Here is a 24,681-nt window from a genome sequence, read left to right as displayed (position 1 = left end):
GTGGTAGCTCATGGAAATGTGGCTTTGGGAATTTATAGAACTACTGCTGCCCTCAGGCACCAGGTGTCTTATTTTGTTCAGGCTGCTGTAACAAAGACACCACAGACTAGGTGACTTAACAACAAATTTTTATATATGTTGAGTCACTGCTTCCTGGTTCATAGGTGGACCACCACTTTCTCCTTGCTGCCTCATCACATGATGGAAGTGGGGAGGAGGCTCTTGAGGCCTCTTTTATAAGGGCACTAATCTCATTCACAAGGGCTCCACCCTCATGACCTAATCACTCCTCCGAGGCCCCACTTTCAATTACCATCACTTGGAGATAGGGTTTCAGTATATGAATTTGGGGGGGACACATTTAGTGTATAGCACCGGTCAACACAGATTTTCTTGTCTGTGCTGTAAGAATTTTTTATTTAATTTATAAATGATCATTTATAATATAGTGTCAGTTCTAAGGGGAGTTTACCTTAAAAAATAGGCTCATGGTTTAATGTAGTGTTTTGACATAAGAAACTTAGAAAACTCTATGTATTTGTAAATAGTAAAAAGCAAGGATGAAGTTTTTCTATTAAGAATTACAACTTCCTCTGGCAAATTTATTTTAAAAGAGCCAGGGTACAAATGTTATCGTTAGGGAAAGGTCAGTGGGTCTGCAGTACTCATACAGGTATGGAAGTAGTCAGGCTAACTGAGTATTTTTTCTCTAGTGTGTAAAGCAATGCCAGATCTAATAATTTTTATATTCAAGTTAGAATTAAGTGTTAGGGAAGAATTTAAGGAGGGAGTTTCAGAAAAATGGCCAAGTCAGTTATTTTATTAATATTTTCCTCTGTCTACTTTTATTCCAAAGCCAAGGACACTGAAGAGCCTTCCAAGAGAGATAAGCCACTCATAGAAAAATTAGCTGAGTTTTATATCAACTCTGCCTTCTTCAGGGAAATGAAAGTTGAACTAGATCGACTCTCAGAGGTTCAGAAGACGAAGAGGAGTGGGGCCATCAAGGAGATCACCTATGCCACCTCCTTCTGCCATCAAATCAGATGGATCTCCAAGCGTTCATTCAAAAACTTGCTGGGTAATCCCCAGGCCTCCATAGCTCAGGTAACCTGACAGATTCTTCTAATTGTGCTGTGAAAGTTCATGTGACCATTAGATTCTGATATAATCTATTTTATGGTTATGGTTATCTTCTACCCACCCTTCCATTTATTTATCCCTACTCTATTTGGAATATAGAAAGTCAATAGAACAAATAAAACACAGTTATTATACACAGGAAAAATTTTTGAGCGTTTTTTGGACTACCTAATTAAAAATTTTTATTGCTTTCGACAAGCTGTAATAGATCACTTTTGTACAGAAATTTTTAAATTCAAAAATGGTGAAGTAAAGAATTCTTAAATCACGTTTGTGGTTTTCTGGTAGCTGCACATGTTCATTTCCTGACTTAGTCAACAAGTCCCCGTTGAGCATGCGCTGTATTGGGGAGCTTGTACACAGCAGTGAACAAAATGAGTAAAAGCAAAAATCCCTGCTCTTCTGGAACAAACTTTCTTATGAGGAGAGACAGTTGATAAATTCATACAGAAACAAAATGTATAGTGTAGCAGAAGGAAAAATGGGCTTTGGGGAAACTTTCAGCAGGGAAGTAGAGAAAGGAAGAGAGAGAGAGAGAGAAGGAAATGAGAGGGGAAAGTGGGAGAGAGGGAAAGGGGTTGGTTTGCATTTTAAGTCAGGTGGTCAGGGAAGCCTTCACCTGGTTGTCAGTGAGTGCACCTGAGCGTGGGAGAGGCTGCTGCTGTCTGAGGGAAGAGCCTGTGTGCAAAGGCCATTCCTTATCTCTGACCTTCCGCATTTGGGGGTTCTGCTCTGAGAGACACCAGGCACCACAGTCAGTTTGCGAGGAACACAGAGGTGGTGAGCAAGCTTGACTTGTGCTCAGTGAGGCTGTTGCTACTTTCAGATTAAATTTCTCCTCATTAAGATGAAATCATGTGCTTTTCCTGTTTGGGCTGGAGTTGTTGAGTTGTTGATTATTACTCCCTTATGGTTCTTTGTTTTTCTCAAGCTCCCTGTCATACAAAACCCTGGTATTTTCAGTGTGTTGGTCCATCATTTCTAAGAAAACACATTTAGACAGTTTTTTTTGTTAATTTTATTACCAGTCATTGAATTTCTGTTGACTTCTAAAAGATGACCCATAGTTGGCTCTGATGAACCATTACTGACATATTAACATGCATAGCATAATTTTCATACTTCAGTAGTGTTGCCTTCTAAGTGTTAATACTGAAAGCCTGGATCCTTCTTTAAGATTCACTGCTAATTGCTTTAGATATTTTTGGTAACTGTAATTTGGCATTTCTGTCAGAATATGAGCACTTCTGTGTACCATCTATCAAGGGTAAATTTTTATTCTTTTAGAGTGGATTTGATGTCATTTGGAAACAAGTGTGGTGAATCAGGTCAACCTGGTTGCCCACTGGTCACCAGTGAGACAGTGTAATGGACTTCATTCTGTAGTGTGATAGGTGTAGTGTAGAAATAGGTGACAGGCCCTATTTGGCCTGTGGGCCAAAGCTTACCAGTTTTGGGTTTTTAAACTTGACTGTATGTCTTTTGCTTCTCTAAATGTTTGAACATGTAATATCTATTAAAATATTTTATGGTGGCTACTGGCCAAGATGGAGGCATAGGTAGATATACTTCACTTCCTTGCAGAACCAAAAGAAGGATAACAACCAATTTAAAAACAAAAACCAAGCAGAACTGCCAGAAAACCGAACTGTGAAAGTCTTCCAAGCAAGGGGTTAAAGAAGAAACATTCATCCAGACTGGTAGGAGAGGCAGAGAAGGGCAGCCGGGCTATGAGGAAGATGCTGGCAGACTTGGTGGTCCCACGTTCACATGCAGATAAACTGAGAGGTACAACTGGGGAGTGAGACAGACCATGCAACTCAGGGTTCCAGTGTGAGAAAAGAAAGCCTCAAAATCTCTGGCTGTAAAAACCTGTGGGGATTGGAGTGTTGAAGAAACACCCAGTCTCACAGGAGAGTCCATGGGAAGGGCCCACGGGGTCCTCGAACACAGAACTATCAACACTGAACCTAAACAAAAACAAACTAAGCAAACAACTAGAACAGGAACAGTATCCCAGGAATGGAGATAACATGGAGGGTTATCAGTGGGGAGGGGAAATGGGGAGAAAGGGGAAAAAGGTACAGGGAATAAGAAGCATAATTGATAGGTACAAAAAAGACAGGGTAAGGAGGGTAAGAATAGTATGGGAAATGGAGAAGCCAAAGAACTTATATGTACGACCCATGGACATGGACTAAGGTGGGAAATGCTGGGGAGGGGTGCAGGGGGAGGGGAATAAAAGGGAGAAAGAAATGGGACAACTGTAATAGCATAATCAATAAAATATATTTTTAAGAAATGTTTTATGGCTTCCTGATGATAAATCTTGTTATCTGCAGTTTTATAGCTGTGCTGAGGTTTGAACTAATCATTACTTGAATCGGACTGCTTGTGACAATGCATTTAACAAAAGGTTATATTTGGAAGATCTTGGACTGAATAGATTGTCTGTTTAAGAAGAGTTAATGTTCATTTAATGTGCTACCTGTTTTCTGATCGAATCAATTTGGAAAACATCATATCTCTTGGAGATTCATTGTTTCTATTAGTATATTAAACATTTGACTATGGATTAATTTTGGTAGTGATGGCCATAAACATCCCTCAAAGCTCACCTTGAGAAATGTTGGTAAACACATTTGAACAAAGATGCAGTCACATATTAGGGAATTTTTTGTTTTTATTTTTTTCTGTTCAGAACAGAGGCCAGATACATAGACGGCATCTCCTATACAGTGTTTGTCTGCTTTTTTTCAAATACAAGAAGGAATAACATAAAAGCACCTTGTAAAAATACAACAATATTGCAGGATTAATTATTTTATCAATATGTTTGAAAGGTGACTTTGGAAATACTTTCAGAATTTTGAAATCTTTAAGAAACATCCTAAGGATAATACTGATAATCTGTTAAGTGTCAGATATCAAGTTCGAATGCAAAATAAACAAAGCATTGGGAGTGTCCAATTTTTTTTAACTTTAATTTTGAAGATTCCAAGGTACATGGTGGGATAGCTAACATTTTTATTACTGTTTCTTTTTTCTTATATTTAAATACAATTCTGAGTCACTTGACTTTATTTTACTCCCCCAAGGGCTCTGCTAGACACTGCGCTGTTCTCCACTCTATCTGGCATTCCCAGGCCCAGAGGCCCCAACGGGGCGTGAACTGGCAGTGCCTGGGAAGGCCTGGGAGGCATCTTAGCTTTTCCAGCAGTCTGCTTCGTTCTCCTTCAGTCTCCCCAGCACACACATAAACTGATTTTTATTCTAATTTAGAGGGCAGTCTAGTAGCATGCACTGTTTTATATTTTCCCACGGACTTTGGCCAAGTCTTTCAAAGTATCTACCTCAGTGGAATGATTTGCTTATTGTAACAATAAATGGTGTATAAAGTTTTTACCTTTAGTTGAAACTCCTTTATTTTTTTTCTATTTGAAAAGGTAATTGTAACAGTCATCCTGGGACTGGTTATTGGTGCCATTTTCTATGACCTGAAAAATGATCCTACAGGAATCCAGAATAGGTAAGTGCATTTGGATCTTGACTTTGAGAAAGTGCTATTACTTTTTTCAAAGTTAGGAAAATTTATTAAAAATACGAATTTCAGACAAGTATAGGAAAAACTGAGGCATAGGATAGGTCAGTGAATTGAAGGTGAATGGAAGGGTTACTTTTCAGATGTGTATAGTGGTAAAATACCCAGAACATGAAATTTACCCTCCTATCCAGTGTTAGGTGTGCAGCTCAGTGGTATTAATTACACTCCCATTGTTGTGCAACCATCAGCACCCACATAAACTCCGGAATATTTTTCAAATTTCCAAACTGAGTCCCTGTATCCCCCTTGCCCTGCCGCTGGAAACCACCGTGTACTTTCTGCCTCTGACTTTGACCGCTGGGGGTGCCTCATGTAAGTGGATCACACATTATTTGTCCTTGGGGACTGGCATATTCCGCTTAGCACAATATCTTCACGGTTCATCCATGCTGTGGCCTGTGTCAGAATTTATTCCTTTTAAAGGTTGAATAATATTCCATTGTATGGATAGCCCACATTTTCTTTATCCATTTATTTGTTCATGGACACTTAGGTTGCTTCCGCCTTTGCCTGTTAGGAATACTGCTGTTATGAACATGCTTGTATAAGCATATATCTGCTTGAGTCTCTGCTTTAAATTCTTTTGGATCTATACCCAGAAGTGGAGTTACCAAATAATTTGGCATTCTATTAATCGTTTTTGATGAACTTCCATCCTGTTTTCCTGTAGCAGCTGCACCAGTTTGCATTTCTCCAAGCAGGGAGCAAAGTTAAGTTTCTCCCCAGCCTGGGAAACACTTACTGTTTGTCTTTCCAACAGCCACCCTACTTGGTATGAATTGGTATCTCATTGTGGCTTTGATTTGCAATGGGATTAGCCATGGTGAACATCTTTTCATGTAGTTAATGGCCTTTTATATCTCTTCTTTGGAGAAATGTGTATTCCAGTTCTTTGACTACCTTTTAACTGGATTTTTTATTGTTGAACTGTAAGAGTTCTTTGTGTACGGCACATATTATCAGATACAAATTTACAGATATTTTCTGTCATTCTGTGGGTTGTCTTTTCACTATGTTGGGAGTGTTCTTTGACACACATAGTCCAGTTTATCTATTTTTATTTTGTTGCATGTCAGTTAGAGTTACTTGCCTTTCTATTTTTTTGATTTGTTTGATGTGAGGAGGTAGATGGGACTGTTTTGGTTTTTTTTTGTAATTGTAACATGGAGTACTACCTTGAAAAGAATTAGAATACTTTAAATTCTCCCTGGCCAGGCAGCTCCATTTTTTAGAGCATCGTCCCCATATACCGATATCCACACCAAAGTTGCACTTTTGATGTCCAATCAGGGCACAGAGAAGAATGAAGCAGTAAATGTATGAATAAGTGGAACAGCAAATCGATTTCTCTCTCTCTTTCTTTCTCCCTTCCTCTGTCTTTCTCTAAAATTGGTCAAAAATAAATAAATAAAAATGAACAAATGAATATGTTAAATTCTCTAGCAAGAAATATTTAGTAGTGTAAAATAAATTCTTATAATTTAAAAGGCAATTCAGTGTCTACTAGTTTCATATCATACTGAACACTGTTGGACTGTCAGATTTAAAACAGCAAGTTGAGCTGAATGTTGCCTGGCCATTTTCAATTATTTATGATTATATAAACATTTGTTTAAAAAAACTTTTATTTGCTTCTTTCTTTTGTAAACATTTACTTTTAATATAGCCTGTTGCCTAAGTTATTGATTATTATTTTTATTATTATTTTGGTGTTAAAAACAATTACTTATTGTCTATGGGCTTTGGGGCTTGTACACTTAGGTTTACATTTTTTAAAATGCTCTCTTAATTTTGTGTCATTTAAATAATGTACTACTTCATCTCTTAGTTTCCACTCAGTCCTCAATGTCAATTAAATTGTGTGGTTGTGCAGGGAAGTGCACACTGTTTGGGGATGCTGGCATGCTTTCGTAAAATGGACTGTTCCATCGAAGTGCAGGTGAACTGAGTACTTTCTTTTCAGACCTTATTTTACTGAGAGGGAAGCGTTAATAGTCTTCCTCTTCTTAAACGTGCACAAGTTAATTTTCCTTTTTTAAAAAAATTTTTAAAAAATTTTTATTGTTATTCAATTACAGTTGTCTGCATTTTCTCTCCATTACTCCACCCCACCCCAGCCAATCCCACCTCCCTCCCCCACCCTCCCCCTTCATTTTGTCCAAGTGTCCTTTATAGTAGCTCCGGTAAACCCTCTCCCCACTATCCCCTCCCCACTCCCCTCTGGCTATTGTTACATTGTTCTTAATTTCAATGTCTCTGGTTATTTTTTGTTTGCTTTTTTCTTTTGTTGATTATGTTCCAGTTAAAGGTGAGATCATATGGTATTTGTTCCTTTAGAAGTGTGATTTGCTTTCCTGTTGAGCGCACAGGAAGCCACGTTGGCAGCGGGTTGTCAAGGACAACACGAGGTTCTTCTCATGACTGTGAGATGAATGTGCATAATGAGGTGTCGGTGGTGCTTTCCCTCCACTCTCTTTCACTTGGTCCCCTCCTGTCTTACTTCTTTCTTTACTCAACTGTGACAAACTGGCTAAGAGAGGTTTCTAACCTTTGCAGGTTTTGACTACTTCTCTGTTCATGCATTAGGATGATATTTGTGTTTTCTTTAGTTAAAATTAAAGGTGGTGGCATTTTTATGACCTTTGTAATCATCACTTTGGCTGCCATAACAACCGCAGACTGGATGGCTTAAACAACACATATCTATTTCTTACAATTTGGAAGAAGTGGGTGCCACCATGCTGGGTTCTGAAGTGGCCCTCTCGGGCTTTCTGCTCCCTGCTGAGACCTCACGTGGCACAGAGGGAGCCCTGACATCTCTTCCTTGTCTTCAGACACTGATCCCATCATGAGGGCCCCACCCCCATGACCTCATCTAAACTTAACTTCCTCCCAAAGATGCTACCTGCAAATACCTTCACATTGAATGGTAGGGTTTCAACATCCCTATGGGAGCAGTTCAATCCATGGCAACCCAGGACCGTGAATTTCAACCTGTGCCATATGGAGTCCCAGGGGCCCCACTGGGGAGACACTGGGATGGGGAGAGACCCGAGGGGGCTTGTACTTCCCTCCCCTCAGTATTTTAACCTGAACACTTGTTCAATGTCATAAGATATCACTTGAGGAAAGAGTATTGCAGGTAGAAGATGGATCTAAGAATGTTTGATTGATTGCGGTGCTTTTGTTGTCTTCTCTCATTGCAGAGCTGGGGTGCTCTTCTTCCTGACAACCAACCAGTGTTTCAGTAGTATATCATCCGTGGAGCTCTTCGTGGTTGAGAAGAAGCTCTTTATGTAAGCGTGTCTCTGTTTCGGGAAGGGGGCTGTCCAGGGTCAGGGTTACTTGGTCAGACCAATGGGAGGGGAATCATGAGCATAAGGGGCCTGTGACCAAGGCAAAAGGACTTTCAAGATTAGGGCATAGCCTCAGATGCAAATGGTGCGGGGAATGCAAGCAATAGAGGCTGAAAAGGAGCTTTTGTTGTAGCAACTAAGAAGTCATGACGAGCTTCACATAAAAAGTTTTGAGGGCTTAGAGAGAAAAAGAACTAAGTTAAACCCTAAACTGAAAGTGAGGATGTAAAGTTGACAAAGAATATAGACCAAGCTTATCCCTCAATGGAAGGGAGAATGGAAAGAGCCAGAAGGAAGCCTGAAATAAAGTGCGGGCTGGTTTGGTTTCATGTTTTCAAAGTTGGAGGAGATGTTCCCATGTGTACGTGCTTGAGGAAAGCAGTCGTTACAGAGGGAGAGGATGAAGACGCTGGTGGCAGAGTTGGGAGTCACAGGAGGAGGATGTCAGGAAGAGGAGGGATCTAGGTCCTCCCTGGGGAGAAGAGAGGATTTGATGGCTGACAGGGGTCTACAGTTGGGAGGCACGATTACTGAAGGCAGATGTGCCATGTTGTTTTTCCATCACTGGAACAGAAGAAGTGAAAAGAGCTTAGTGATCCTGGGCTGCACTGGGGGTATCAGGAATAGCACCACCTTCATAATCAGAAGTGGGAGAAAGCAAAGCCCCTGTGACTTTGCTGAGATCAGCTGCGGAGGTGCTGCCTTTCAAGGAAATCCAGTGTTGGAGGGGAGGGAGGAGATTGAGAATGCGTTCACCTGGAGTGGAGGTTCCGAGGGCAAAGTGGGCAGCCTTAGGGGGGAATTCTACAGTGAGAAGAGGGGTCATTGCACAGAGCAGGGCGGGAGTGATGTATCAGGGGAGGCGAGCCCCTGAGATGGTGCCTGCTGCTGACTGGGTGAGGGTGGTGGGTTAACCTGGGGGATGTGGAAGCTGCAGTTGACAGACCCCTGGTGGCAGCAGATCTCTGGAGCAAGTGGCTTAATCACCGGGTCTGTGCCTTCCTCAACTCATGTGGGCTGCGGGGTATGAATTTTTGTTTTTTTAGGCATGAATATATCAGTGGATACTACAGAGTGTCATCTTATTTCTTTGGGAAACTGTTATCTGATTTACTACCCATGAGGATGTTACCAAGTATTATATTTACTTGTATAACCTACTTCTTGTTAGGTAAGCAATAAGACAAAAAGTACCTGTCTGTCGTGTTGGATGTGAGGGGAGGTTGATTTCTTTTTGCAAGAATGTTTTTGGTTCTCAAAGTTGTAAAACAAACCATGAGATAAGGAAGCCGCTGTCTGTTGTGTCCACTCCGAAATAACTGTTCTCCGAGCACATTTATGTCAAGACTTTCCCACGCCAATGTTTATACCTTTCATAAAATGATACGTTACTCAGTGATGGCTTGTGTCATATACAGACATGCAAAGAATTCATAAGTGATTAAGACTTTGATGGAGGGGCCGGAGCTGTGATATTTATTACCTATATATTTATGTTCTTATGTGTATATGTGTATGTGTGTGTATCTGTATACACACAGGTATACAAACTGAAAGATAGCAACTTTTGGCGTTTATTGTTTTAGTAAGAATACATTTTTAGTCCATGAAGACAGATTCATGTGTGCATTGTGTTAAGGATTCTCCCCAGGCTCACTGCCTCGGAATTTACATATATTTCACTGTACACACGGACACGGACACTAGTAATATATATAATTTTGGCAAAGCACCATAGGAGAAGACACACTGATTGAGTTTCAACTCCCATTTTACAAAGGAGGGATGTGTCTTAAAGAATTAGGCATACAGCCTGGATCCTCAGGCTCCTGACTAGTGTTCCTACGGCTGTCCCAAACTCTTCAGAGTGTGTGACGTGGAATAGTACGCCATTATAGTGTAGAAGGTGTTTCCTGAATCCCCAGCTCTATGGTACTCTGTCTAGGGACCTGCATTCTGCAGACCCTCCCTCAGATAGTGAAAGTGCTGCGTCATCCTGATATCCCCAGTTTCCTCACTCCCCCAGTTAGAGCAAACAGTGAGTAAAGTGGGGCTGCCTGGGTGAAAAGAATGTGCTCTTGACAAGTGTCCTTCTCAGGGAGAAGGCAGCAGAAGTCCAGGCAATGTGTAGCCTCCAGCCCTCATCCCAGGCCCCCAGCAACTGTTAATAATACACAACAAGGAGCACAGGTGTTACATGACAAAGTGCTCGTGCAGTAGTGTAAACCAGAAAACTGAATAATTCTATGCAGTCATGTGGGGCACAATGAAATTGGTGACTCAGGGTGGTTGGATAGAGGGTGAAGTTTTCATTCTGGTAATTGTTTCTTAAAATATTTGCACAATAAACCATGAATCCCAGACGCACAGTGACCTAGGTGGTTGGATTAATCTCCTCTTCTCTCCCTAAGGATTGAAGCCAGCGGTGGAGTCCTTCTTCATCATGATGTTCACCCTTATGATGGTGGCTTATTCGGCCAGTTCTATGGCCCTGGCCATAGCAGCAGGTCAGAGTGTGGTGTCCATAGCAACGCTGCTCATGACCATCTCCTTTGTGTTTATGATGGTGAGTGGGAACTGTGTTTCTCTGAGAAGTGGTTATTTCCCCTCTTTCATTCCGGCAAGTTCCCCTGTCAGGGGAAACCTGCTTTGAGGATCCTTTCAATGGGACTCTTAGCTTTAAGGAAGCCATCTGTTAAAAGATGGCTTATATGAGAGAGTGTACCAGCTTCTTCTCTACCTTCCCCAGCCTTTTTTGCTACTGTTCTGATGTGATTACTATCACTTTAGTTAACATGTTGTTACATGTGAGAGTTTCAAAGATGCTTCTTGGTGGCCTACAGTGAAACCTTGGTGACTGGGAAGTTCAAAATCAGAAATATTTCAACTGAAAGACTGCCTTTAGAAATGACAGGTTGGTTGCCTGGCTTCCATGCTGGGGTTGGAGAACTGCTGGCTTATTTACTCAGCAGCTGAGATGGTTTGTTTGGATCAAATACTTTCCAAGGGAAAGACTGAGCTCCACGGGAGACAGAACCGTATGTGGCATGGGGTCCTCCTATATTATGAAATGGATTGTTTTAAAAATAGGGAAATATTCCAAAGTCCACACAGTACTAGGTCCCCTCCTTTCTGGATTCTCGACATTCCCTTACATCAGTATATTTCTGATTACTTTTTTTTTAATGGTTATCTAACCTTGTTCTCCCATGTCCCGGAATCTTGCACGCACATAGATGAATGAACAGGTGAAGGACCCAGTTAGCACATTCAAATAAACAGGGATACTTAGCCTATTTACTTACTATATATATCTTTTAGGAGTAGATGTATTTAAAAGTTTGTAAATAGCACACTCTTGCCATTGAAAACGACCTATCTGAACATTATTGTGAAAGTGATAAACCTTGCATATGTTTCCAGTAATGTCATCCAATAAATAAAATGTCCTTCAATATATAAAAATGTTTCATTTGACACATTAGATCCTTTGATTTGTTATTAATTAATGGCTTATATAGAGAGCTTTGGAAACACATGTATAACCATATATCACTGAGAGATGTTACACGTGAACACTTTATTAGATTGGAAATATGCACTCCCACAGCATCATTGTCACTGTTGTGCCCATCCCCACAGGGCGAGGGCCAGCTGGGGGCATTTTGTAGGAACCTCCTCTTATGTAGCCACATCTTGCTGGAGCGGTCCTTCCTGGGCTCTCCATGACAATACTGACTTTGGTCGCTTTAAATGAAGGTATTGGCCATATGTTATGCTGCAGTTTGCCACATTAGGTCCAGGCTTTGGGCCATTTTAGGCATGCATTCTGAACCCCAAATTATTCCTAAACTCATGCGGAGACAGAATGCAAACGCTTGTCAATAACAGCACCTACCGTGTTATGGAAGTACGGAGGGGCGTGGGGTACTCAGGATGCATCGTGTGTGTCTGTTGGTGGGAACAGGTAGTGGTTGCAGCATTAGAACAGTCAGGACTACGGACCTTCCGCTGGGTGCCATCACAGACGAAGTAAAAGCCTTGACAATTAAGGATCTCCTGATTAAATGAAATATAGGTATACTGTCATTCCTTTAAAAGCACAAACAGCCTCAGCTGTAGAGAGGAATACACATGCAAAGAAGATGTGGTAAGTCTTTGGAGTAGTGGAAGGAGCTTCAAGAAAGAGTCGGTCTTAGCAGAAATGTTTATAAGGTTGTAGGGACTTAGAGAGGGTAACCTCCAGAATTCTTCATGGAATCACTCCACCGTTCTGATGTTGCATTTGCTCTGTGTAGATTTTTTCAGGGCTGTTGGTCAATCTCCGGACCATTGCACCTTGGCTCTCGTGGCTTCAGTACCTGAGCATTCCTCGATATGGCTATGTGGTAAGTTCTTCTCTTCTGTCCCTGTGACTAGCCTACTGTTCCCACGCTAGGAGCAACCAGAGTAGAGCCTGACTGTCTCATGTCCCCAGACATGAGCTGTGGAGGTCTCCTAGGACTGTCCTTTCAGGAGCAGTGAAGGACAGTTTCCTGTTAAGTTGTGGGTGAACTTCATAATCACTAGTGCTCTGTTACATTGTTGTGTGAGGGAGGTGAGGGGTGGGGAGATACAGTTAAGGAGGAAGATTCACCAACTGATGTAAAAAATGTAGTTGGTTTCAGCTCAACAAGGAAATATATGACAGGATGGGAGCCTAGACTACAAATTTTATATTGAAAGTTAAATTAGAAGAAAAATGGAGACCATATAATATCATAGCCACTATTGGCTTTAGACTATAATCAACTATAAAGAAAACTGTGTCTTAAAATAGTATAACTCAGTTTCTTATTTCCAAGAATTATAACTGGGTTTGATTAAAAAAAAAAGAACCGTATAAAATATGTTACCATAAATTACCAATAGTCGTTGAGTACCATGGTATCATTTTCATGATAGTGTTGATAGGTTTATAACATTGAGGAGACAAGGAGGAAAATACTGTGTTGTCATATAGCCAGAGGACTCTTGGCAAAATAGTTTTCTTTGTAAGAATTCAAAATCCCTCCTCCATTTCTCTTGAATGCCAGGAAAAATCACTTTAATTGCTTTTGTGTGACAAAGACTGTGAATTTGAAGACTAGTTTGTTTTCAGAAATACAATAAACATTACAGTAGCATGATGATCTCATGATAATTCTTTGGAAACTTTGAAATTAAAACTCTTTACTTTGCTTGCTCCCCCTTGTGTTACAGGCTTTGCAGCATAATGAATTTTTGGGACAAAACTTCTGCCCAGGGCTCAGTGTAACAGGAAATGATACCTGTAGCTTTGCAATGTACGTTTGCATTCAGCGTCCTAATGGGTTTGCTTTCTGTGTGTTGGTGGAGAAAGGCTGCCGGGCTTAGAGATGGTATGAGTCCTTTTCAGGACACTGACTTCTCTGAGACTTAATTTCCTTACCTGTAAACTGGGTTGTTATCCACTAATGCATATGAAATTATGGTACAACTCCTAGATATTTACTATAGTCAAAATTGTATTTATATTGGAGAAAGGTTTCTTATGTGCTGTTTTTTGAATTATTTATAAAAGATCCTTTTGTTGTTTTGCTTATGGGTGTGAGATGATTTTCAGAACATTGGTCTTTCAAAATAGGTGTTTTGATATTTTAGAAAGACCTTATAGTATCTGCACTGCTGGATCATGTAAAGTGTATGGACCCATCAACTTATGGCATCCTGTGAGCCCAGCCCATGGCCAGGAGTAAGGGCAGCAGAACTGGAAAGGGAGTGAAGCTTTTCCTCCCACAGTCCCGGCACTTGTCTCTTCCTCCTAAGTTTCAGAGGCATCATGAAATCAAAGTGCACAGTTTTTATTTTGTTTTTAAATTGACTTGAAATAGTGCCTATGGAAGGATGTATCTTCTACAGAAAGGAACACATATTTCAGTAAGCTGAGAGGAAAATCCCACTTTGGGGGGGTGGTAATGTTAATAAAATAGAAAGACAGATTTTAATAAAATTAGAGGATGTTGCTTTATAAAATGATGCTTTCCTTTTCAATGACTGTTGACAATGGTTTGATTTTGATACATTAATTAATGAGAGAGAAGAGAATTCTGGTATTCTAAATCTCACAACCATTCAAGTGAGCAGAAATAATGCTGAATAATGGCGCAAATTGCTGTTTTGAAGTACGGTTGGTTCTTAATCAACACAGGTAACAACTGTGCAGGTCCACTTACACAGGGATTATTTTTTTCAATAAATGCTGTAAATCTATTTTTCTTCCTTATAGTTTTCTTAACATTTTCTTTTTTAGCTTACTTTATTGTAAGAATACAGCATATAACACATGTAACATATAAAATGTGTGATAATCGACTGTTTTTGATATGAGTCAGGTTTCCTTCCACGGTAGGCTATTGATAGTTAAATTTTGGGGGAGTCAAAGGTTACATGTGGGTTTTGGACTGTGCCTTGCATCGTTCAAGGATCAACTGTACTGCCAGGAAACCTCTAGGTAGGAAGAGGTTTATTTATCCTGCCCATTCACCCCCTTTTGATCTGGGTGTGAATTTTTTTTTTTTCTGGAGCTGCTAAAATCCATGAGTCGTACAAAAATGGTAGCAGATGATCCCTTTGGCTGTGCCAGTATTTTCAGTACCAGGTGCTGATCTAACCTGTGGCCGGTCCTCCACCTGCTCTATTCCAGCTTCCACTAAGGCCTCCACCTCACAAGGGGCCTGCACCTTCCAGTCTTGGCTCAAGAGCTGCCAGAGAGCAGCTGTCAGGAAGCCCTTCCTCACCTGTTTTTCTACTTTCAGAATTCTTAGCCTGCATTTCTTTTGTATGGCTGATTCGTGGGTACCGACTTCTGTAAGAGCTCTGATGGCATTGGTAAGGGCCTTAGACATCATCTGTCAAAGCTGAGGTTTTCCCCTTTGGGAGGAAGTGGAAAATTACTGCTAACTGTCTCTGCCTTTTGAAGAGAGCAGCATCATAGATTTGTAAACCAATGAATCAGGAGAGGACAGCACCTTGGTTCAAAGTGTGACTGTGAACTTGGCCAAGTTCCTTAAATCTTAGTCTCTTTATCTCTTAAATGTGTATAATATCCACCCTCTTGAGTTGTGTTAAGGATTAACTAAACTGTTACAAGCAGGTTGCTTAGCACGGTATCTAGTAAAATTGTGCACACTCTTTAACTGTTACCTATTATATGTGAAGTGATAGTTATTTAAGACTTGGTAATCTACAGGGTTCTTTAACTGAGGAACATACAAGTATAATGAGTAGCACTGGACTGATGCTAAGAATGCAGTTATATTTTTTCTGTTTCATTTCAGATGTACTGGAGAAGAATTCTTGATAAGCCAGGGCATCGACCTCTCACACTGGGGCCTGTGGCAGAATCATGTAGCCTTGGCATGTATGATTGTCATCTTCCTTACAATTGCTTACCTAAAGTTATTATTTCTTAAAAAATGTTCTTAAATTCCTCTCTAATTTACATTTATCTGCACATAAAAAGGGAGCACCCTAGCCCCAGCCTGGTAGCTCAGTTGCTTTAGAGTGTCTTTCTGACGCAGCAAGGTTGTGGGTTTGATCCCTGGTGAAGGCACGTATAAGAAGCAGTTAATGAAAGCATAAATAAGTGGAACAACAAATTGATTATCTCTCTCTCACTCCCTCCCCCTCTCCTTCTTTTCTCTAAAATCAATAAATTAAAATTTGAAATATAAAGTAAAATCAAAAGGGAGCATCTTGATTTAAGTATTCAATGAAGTATTTTGTTGTCTTCTTTTCATTTGACATCATGTTATTTATCAGCCAGATTTTTTCAACAGAAGCCTTCATGGAAATCACAATGAACTAAATTATGAAAGAACCCAGGTCATAAACTAGAGATATTAGGTACTAATAGTTTATGTAGTCAGACAATTCCCACACGGGAGAAATTGTTCAATTAACTGACCCAAAATAAATTAAATTCTAGAATCTCATGACAAGTCACTAATACCTGTTAGCAGTTTCCTCACCTGTAAACTGAATAGGTATGTCAGTGCTAATGTGATATGAATCTGTGATCTGCATTATTTAATAAATGAGAAATAATGAATGTACTGATGCTGTAGTGGAAATATGAAATCTAAACTATATTGGAAAAACTCAATGTTATTTATAGAGGAAAAGAGCCAGTATGATGGACAAAGCTCTGATAATCCTTGTAGGGTCAGTAGAACTTACTGAAGTTTCTCTGTGGTAGAATCAGAATGTCTCAGGGGTCTTGGCTAGGCCTTTGGTCTGTAGCTGCAGGGAGCCAGGACCTGGTGACTGGCCCTTCCTGGGGTTGTTCAGTGTTTACGTGCATGAGATCACCTGGGACCTTTGCTCAAATACAGACGTCTGCGCCCTGCGGGCCCTGATGCATCAGTATCTCCAGGGCTCCCCAGAAAGAATGGTCCATGCCAGGGTTTGGCAATTTCCAAGATCCTTCCCACTCTGAAAATTTTAGAATTGGGATGTAATAACTGTTAAAACTGATCCTATCCAGGTTTTCTTCTTCCCTCATACACATCTCATTTATTCACATATTTTCTGTTCATTCTAACATTTACCAGTAATAGGGAAGTGCTTTGTAACTTCTTTTTTATTGAAGGGCTATGTAGGGAAAAGTACAGTTCAGAGTTGTCATAAAAGCAACACCCCGTGCACCCACCAGTCCCGGTCACGGAGTAGGCATTACAGCACAGGGAAGCCCCCTTGTGCCTCTCTCCCAGTCCCTGCATCCCCACTTCTCTCTGGGATGTGGTGTCTCAGATACTCCCCTCTGTCGTTCCCATCAGGCCATCACGGCCACTCTGTTGTGTGTCCTGTGTGCAGAGAGGTATATCCCTAGTGAAGTCCCCCTCCTCTTTGTAATAAACTCTGATTTGGGAATATGTTCAGAGTTACAGAAAAGTTACACAGGCAGTGTGGGAAGTTCTCATATATGCTTCGCCAAGTTTCTCCTAATGTCAGCATTTTATTTACCACGGTACCTGTCAAAACTAAGAAACTAACACTGGTGCATTACTGTCAATTAACTCATGGACTTTACTCAGATTTCACCACTTTTCTACTAGTATATTCTATTGTTCTGGGATCCCATTTAGGAGCCACAATGCATTTAATCCCCTGTTTAGAAATGAATACTTGCCAGGATTATAGGAGTTGGGAGAGCTGAGGTTGCCAGATTGAAGACCCATCATTCAGTGGCAGGGTGGGTGGGCTCTGCCGTGTTGTTGCAGCACCGGGCTGGGGGCAGAGCCTCCTGTTTTTATCTTTTATCTTTTATCTTTTAACAGTTATAGCCATTATTACATCACAAGTCTACCAGAAGCATGACCTTTATAGAAATTCTGTACTTTCTGTTTTATTTTGCATTTCCTTGTGGCAGAACTCAAAATTACCCATTTTTTTTTCAGATTCTACCATTTTTCTGCTAATATTTTATTATTGTTTCATAATACAGTGGAACCTTGGTTCTTGAACTTAATTTGTTCCGGAAGGCTGTTTGAGAAGTGATTTATTTGAAAACTGAGTAATTTTTTCCAGGTACCAGCATGAAAGAGTTGTTGGGTTGAGAACCAAAGTTTTGTGTGACAACCAAGACACTTTTTTCCATGGACAACTTCATCAAGAACCAAATTTTTTGAGATGGAAGGTGTTTGAGAATCGAGGTTTGACTGTATAGAATTAAAAACAGGCCTCACCTCTAGTCTCCAAGTGGGTTTACTCCCCAATACTTGCTCTTGCTTGTCTCCCTAGCTTATTGAACACTTCTGAAAGCTTTTTATTATTTTAATGAGAAATAGATTTCTTCCCCATAAATTTGGTGAGATGATTTCCTAATTAACAAAATAAAACAAAAAAACCTTCTGCAAACCCAAACTTTGATTGATACCTTCTGATAATGGATGGACTTTCAATATCAAAACTCTTTCTCATAAAATTGAGCTCCATTTAGAGTACAAATTCTAGGTTTTAAACACAGGATCAAGAGTATTTGAGTTCTGTATTCTTAAAACAGTATAAAACACAAACTTTAGTTTTATAATATTTTTATATGAATTTCAAAATTCCCTTAAAATTTTGTCTAAAATAAACATACTTGCTACATTAAAAATGTCAATACATAGTAAAGAATTTAGTAAACGGCTCTTCCTAGATAAGTTCCAACAATAATTTTAGTTGCAAATAGTTAAGCCACATGGGAAAAGAAGTAGTAAATCTTTACAAAAAGCTAATTTTTAGAAACAGTCAAACTGAATGATAGGGCTCCTTCCAATTCTATATTAAGATCAGAGATGACATTTTAACCCATAATTGATCTTTGGTGGTTTCATGCAACTCATTTCATTGAAAAATGATTATGTTAAATAATCAATAGGAGATTCTTTAAATATATTGTTTGACTATACAGTGGAATTCTAAGGAGATACCAGAAATTATATTGTGAACAAATATTTAATGAAATAAAGTGATGTTCACAATATATGAAGTAAATAAAGAAGTTATTAAATAGTATGTTCATTTGTGATGCCATTGTTTTGAATATATGCAATATTATATAAATAATTTTAAGACATAAATGGGAGCCAACCTCTGAATGGTGGCATGAGGGCTCTGCAGGCCCTCTCCCCAGTGAAACAACAATAACGATTGAAAATTATTTAATTTTTTTTTTAATTTCTGAAAATTTTCTTAAGGACATAGAGCAAATAAAGAAGCATTTGTTTAAGAAAATCCACTAAGTTTTAGTAAAAAGAGAGTCTGACATCTGACTCCCCAGGGGCCCTAGCTTGTGCCACCCCCCCCCCCCCCCACAGTGGGACTAAAGCACCACACTGGGTGGGAGTGGCAAAACCTCCCCACTCAGCTCCCGGGAGGAAGTGGCTGCCAGCATCTCTCATTCCTGTGCCTTCATCCCAAATCCACGTTTCAGAGCCTCTCATCCAGGCAAGAGTGGCTGAGAGGTATGAGGCTCTCTTCCCCCATTCAACTTCAAATTGTGGGATGGAGTTGTTATGCTGTGAGAGAGAAGCTGTGAGACCAGAGGCTGCCCTGCCAGCCCAGGACCTTACTCATGAAGCAGGGGTGGCACTTTGAGAGGATGGGCCACTCACTGTCCCTGCCTGGAGCAGTGGCACAAATGATCGCCCCTGGGGAGAGTGCTACAAGGCAGCTTCCCCCAAGTGAATTGGGTTTGTTTGAAACAAAATATGGGAAAATTCAAGCCTCAGAGTGCTCTTGAAAACAATGCAGATGGTGGTTATAGCAGTTAAAGGAGAGGCAGCTTACTTTGTGAGATCAACAAGTTAAACTATTTACCAGCTTGTTTCCCAGAGAGAACCAGAGAAGGAGACAGCAGCTAAGAAGACAGCTAAAGACTGGCCTCAAAATTACTGCTCACCCTGGTGAAGTAGCTTAGTTGGTTAGAGCATCCACAGGCCAAGGTTGCAGGTTTGATCCTTGGTCAGGGCACATACAAGAATCAACCAATGAATGCATAAATAAGTGGAAAAACAAATCACACTCTCTCTCCCTTCCTCTCTCTCTAAATCAATTTAAAAAATAATGTGATCAAAGTTATTTTAAAGAAAAACAAAGTACCCCTCAAAGGGACCTGAATTTAATAGGATCAAACTACAGAGCAATTTATATCTCAAGTCATTATTGAAAACAATAGATGAATTAGCCAACAATGAGTAGAACCCGAGAGACGGAACTGGTATCAACAGAGGCAGAGGCTCAACAGCAAGATGGGGGGACAATGAGACTCTTGCCAAAACCACTGTCTTCCTGGGACGCCAGTGTGCACAGCCATGACTGCGCCGGCTGAGAAGCAGCCCCAGAGGCTTCCCAATGTAGAGGAAATGGACTTCACTAAAGGACAAACATGTAAACAACAAAAAGAAGTAGGGGTGGGGACACAGAAAATTCATTTCCAGAATTGCTGTATTATTTAAGATTTCCAGTTTTCAACAAAAACGTTATGAGACAAGCAAATAGGGAATATGACCCATGCGTACACACACCAAAGCAGGCAACAGAAACTGACTTTGTGTGGGCCCAGCAGACTTGGTCGACCAAGAGTTCAAAGTAGCTATTATAGATATATTGAAATAATTCAAGGAAATCATGCTTAAGGAAATGAAAGATTATATGATATCACTGTCTATTCAAATAGAGAACATCAATAAAGAGGTAGAGTTTATGGCTATGACCAGTGGATTAATAAAACTGTGAAGTAACTACAGTTTACCCTCTCCAGTTCGTCTTTCTTTCTTCCTTCCTCCTTCCCTCCTTCCCTTTCTCCCTTCTTTCCTTCCTCCCCTTATTTGCTTATTTATTTTTCAATGACAGTTTATACCCATTATTATTCTGTGTGTGTTTTGCATGTACAGCAAAGTGGTTAGAAAATCATGTACTTTGCAGAGCGGTCCCTCCACTGCTTCAAGTACCCGGCTGGCCCTCTCCAGTTTCTTTCACCTTTTCTTTTAGCAGCAGCGCCGCCGCCCCCCCCCCCCCCCCCGGCTTTTCTCCCAGGATGCTTCCCGTGTTTGCATTCAGGGAGCTTGCAGGCAGGGACCATGCTTACTGAGTTTTGAATCTGTTGTTCAGCATCCTGCATAGAATCTGGAAGGGGCTCAGTTGGCCTGAACTGACCTCCATTGCATATTCGTCCTCACCAAAGTTGTTATAGTTTATTCCTTGATTATACTACAGCCTATTTAACAAAATTATTAGTGTAATGTGTATGTTTCAATGAGTTATACTCCTGAGTGGATCTGAATTTTAAGCAGGAGAAACCTGAAAAAAAGATTGGTTAAACCATGTGAATGAGTCACCAATAGTGGAATTTCAGGAATTACACTTAAGGGAAAGTGAAAATAAAACATTTTCATCTTTTCAAGATTTTAAACCTGTCACATCTGTATAAAGTACTTCAAATAACCCCATTAGCATTTAAAATATTTACTATTTCTGTTTAAACTGGGGGTAGTTAGAGGGGGTAGTTAGGGGGTAAAATCAGAATGCCATTTATCAAGAAATGACAAGCGTCGTGCGCCTAGGAAATTTCTCAGTATTTTTATTGATTTGTTGTTGATGGATTTTCAATTTGTCCTTATTGACAAATAGCCAATTTCATCATCATCTTTCAATATTCGATTTACACCAGTGTTAGCAAAAGTCCAAAAGAAATGAAAAGAGTTTTATTCACATGTGATTTGTGAATCAAAGGGACATAGCCCTCTCCGTGAGCTGAAGACACACACCCTCCTAGGCAGAGGGGCGAGAGCAGGGTTTATCCAGGCACGGTTGCAAGGAGTTCATAATCAAAGGACCGTTGAAAGGGGGCAAATGACCATCAACTACATCACTTTTTTCTGATTGGTGGGGTAACTGGACTTTCAACCACTGGCTGACCCCGTGGCCAAGCGGGTGAAGCTGTGAGAAGACAACCAAGGGCTCTGTGTGACTGAGCCTTCCTTCCTCAGGTCCTCCTGTCCGCCTCGGCCTGGGGAACAGAGCAGCTGTCTCCGATCACACAACTGTGCTACAGGGAGTGTTACTATACAACAACACATGAAGTGCAATTTATCAAATAGTACAGTCAGCACAAGGGGCCTGCCTGGTCTGCAAGCAGTCTTGAAGCCCAAAAGGGCAAAGTTAAGCTCTGTAAGCAACTTCACAATTCAAACAGAAGAAGTCCAAACAATGGGCCACAAGTTATGACATTAAAGGTCTCATAAAGTCCTCACTAATTATGTGCCTTTACAATTAATGAAACTAGCCAGTAAATTCAAATGCTGTCTGATTAGTCTATTGCTTATGAACAAATTGTCAGTTAAAACAAACCAAATGGTAGGAAACTTAGATGACTATCCTACATACCCTATAAACTCTTCAAAGTGTTTCTAGATGGCATAAGGCTTGAAAGCAACAAAACTTCTCAGGAGAGGAAAGGACAAAGGAGAGCAGACTTGCTCTGACAGTCACAGTTGGAGACAGCGGCAGAGTTGTGAATCTCACCGGAAGCGTCCGTGCTGTTCACGTTCTGTGATCTCTGTGGACGAGTCAAACTGTAAAATAGCCAGTGCTAGACAATGTTTTTGAGCACCCTTCTTATGCTGGAGGCAGCCACAAAAAACAAAAACCAGAGATGGCATTGAAGAGATAGTCTTGTGCTGCTACTGCTCTCAGCTCGCTACTTTGATCTTGGTGGTTGGGAGTCACATCTTCCCGGGGCACCCATTTTTAATAAATATTGAAACTGCACTGTTTATACACATTTCCATTTACACAGTTGAATAAGTACCAGGGGGAGGTGGGCGTTACACCTTGAAGAGTACAGCTTTAGCTTTTACTCTTTCTGTTGCCGTTCATTCAAAGCCTTGATCATTTTTGTTTTGCTACGTTGACCTGCAACACGGGGGAACGAGAGAGCTGCAGAAACACCCACCTTGTGAATTATGTAAAGTTATGAACATGCGTTAGAGCTCAGGAGGCTTACTAGAAATTGTCAATTATGAAATTGTAATTCTTTTGGCATAGCCAATTAAAAAGAACTTTTAAAAAAAGCCACTTCTTTCTTTAAACAAAGGAGGAGAAACTAATCTCCCTGGACAGGTAGCATCTGAGTAAATAAAATCCCTGTGTTGTTCTCTTGCCAGGCTCTTCCCATCATCTGAAAATACCACACTAGTTTAAATGTCAAGGTTCCATTGTACACTGTTTTGGAAAACTCAAGTTACCATCTGTAACAAACATCACTGAAACATTTATGTTATATAGTGACAAATATATTTTAGCATTGCCAAGATATTGCTGTGACAGTTCCAAAATCAAGAGGCAAATGGGAAGATAGTAGAACTATAAATGCTATTTCTCAATAAAGTAAATTCAGCATGGATGTAAAAGATTAAATACAGTTTATTCATGTTTTTCCATTTTTATTTTCTGATTGAAGCAGGCATTTTAATATACTGATTGGAATATGTGTGTGTGTGTATAGATATATATATATCCTTTCCAAAATGCATTAATGGTGAAGTCTTTAAAATTGTTTCCATTTTTTTTACAAAAATTGGGAAGCTTGAGCCTCAGTCAGTCAAATGAATAGCACTTCATTCTTCCTAAATCTACCTTTGAAGTCAAAAATCATCTTTGAACAATTACCTGAGAATTTTATTTAAATGATTTAAAGAATTAACTGTATTAATGAAGACAATACCTAAATTAAATAATTCAGTGTTCTATTTTTAAACAATTTAATTTTTATTTGTCTACTACAGTTGACATACATTATATTAGTTTCAGGTGTACAACATAGTGATTAGACATTTTCATGCTTTACGAAGTGGCCACCTCATAAAGGTAGCACCCATCTGACACCACACATGGTTATGACAACATTATTGACTCTATTCTTTATGCTCTACTTTACATCCCTGTGACTATTTTTAGTTATAAGTGGTTCAGTATTTGGCCAGTTAATAAAAGTGATTGTGAAAAGTTTTCTGTGAAACTTATAGCCTAGAATATTTTAAACATATGTAAGAAGTATAGAGAATATATTGTAATAAATACTTATGTGCCCATTATGAGTTGTAGCCATGATGTAAGATTTCAATTAAAAATAAAGGTTGTATATTCTGCCTTGCTCGAGGTCACAGCCAACCCTCTGGTTTTTAGAGTAGGTAGATAAAGACCTGTGTTTTTACTTCTGAGCAGCCTGTGGGATGGGGGGACTGGGGCTGGGGATGGGGGAGAGACCTGCTGGTGTCCCCCTTAAACCTTTTTTTCTTTTTTAAAATTTTTTAATTCAATTTTTCATTTATTCATATTTAGATACTTGTTTTTTGCATTATAAAAAATTTTATCATTTTTGTACTATAAAATAATTTTTTTGCCTTTTGTAATTTACTTTTTAAAAAAATTGTATTGTTATTCAATTACAGTTGTCTGCATTTTCTCACCATCCCTTCACCCCACTCCATCCAAACCCACCTCCCTCCCCCACCTCCACCCTTCCCCTTGATTTTGTCCATGTGTCCTTTATAGTAGTTCCCCACTGTCCCCTCCCACTCCCTCTGGCTATTGTTAGATTGTTCTTAACTTCAATGTCTCTGGTTATATTTTGTTTGCTTTTTTCTTTTGTTGATTATGTTCCAGTTAAAGGTGATAACATATGGTATTTGTCCCTCACCGCCTGGCTTATTTCACTTAGCATAATGCTCTCCAGTTCCATCCATGCTGTTGCAAAGGGTATAAGCTCCTTCTTTCTCTCTGAGGCATAGAATTCCATTGTGTAAATGTACCATAGTTTTTTGATCCACTCATTTGCTGAAAAGAGAGAGGCCACAAGGAGGGAGAGAAAGCTTGGGAAGGAGCTGCAGGGGGCTCCCCACAGCCCTGCTGCCACTCTCCTGGCTCCCCCTCCTGGCTTCTGGGAGGAGCTGCTTGTCTGCACTTCCCCTGGGAAGCTTCCCTCTGAAATTCCCTCTAACTCCCTATAAGAATCTCTGGCTTGACCAGAGA

The 24,681-nt window shown here is 40.1% G+C and overlaps 1 protein-coding gene across 7 annotated transcripts in view; it reads left to right on the top strand.

The window, feature by feature from the left end:
- Positions 1 to 18,009, top strand: part of LOC112317785 (broad substrate specificity ATP-binding cassette transporter ABCG2) — a 131,018-nt gene extending 113,009 nt beyond the window's left edge. For 6 of the 7 annotated variants that reach the window (XM_053923258.2, XM_053923257.2, XM_053923256.2 and 3 more), the window contains exons 9-16: positions 857 to 1,107; positions 4,590 to 4,672; positions 7,954 to 8,043; positions 9,150 to 9,274; positions 10,515 to 10,669; positions 12,402 to 12,491; positions 13,345 to 13,427; positions 15,441 to 18,009. In XM_053923258.2, the coding sequence (XP_053779233.1) occupies positions 857 to 1,107; positions 4,590 to 4,672; positions 7,954 to 8,043; positions 9,150 to 9,274; positions 10,515 to 10,669; positions 12,402 to 12,491; positions 13,345 to 13,427; positions 15,441 to 15,588 (1,025 nt within the window). In that variant the 3' untranslated portion in view covers positions 15,589 to 18,009. The remainder of the gene's footprint in view (positions 1 to 856; positions 1,108 to 4,589; positions 4,673 to 7,953; positions 8,044 to 9,149; positions 9,275 to 10,514; positions 10,670 to 12,401; positions 12,492 to 13,344; positions 13,428 to 15,440) is intronic. The other variant, XM_053923255.2, reaches the window with a different exon arrangement.
- Positions 18,010 to 24,681: the final 6,672 nt, after the last annotated feature.

The sequence above is a fragment of the Desmodus rotundus genome, chromosome 4, assembly GCF_022682495.2.
Source record: "Desmodus rotundus isolate HL8 chromosome 4, HLdesRot8A.1, whole genome shotgun sequence".
Taxonomy (NCBI): Eukaryota; Metazoa; Chordata; class Mammalia; order Chiroptera; family Phyllostomidae; genus Desmodus; species Desmodus rotundus.
This window is presented reverse-complemented; position numbering and strand designations above follow the sequence as displayed.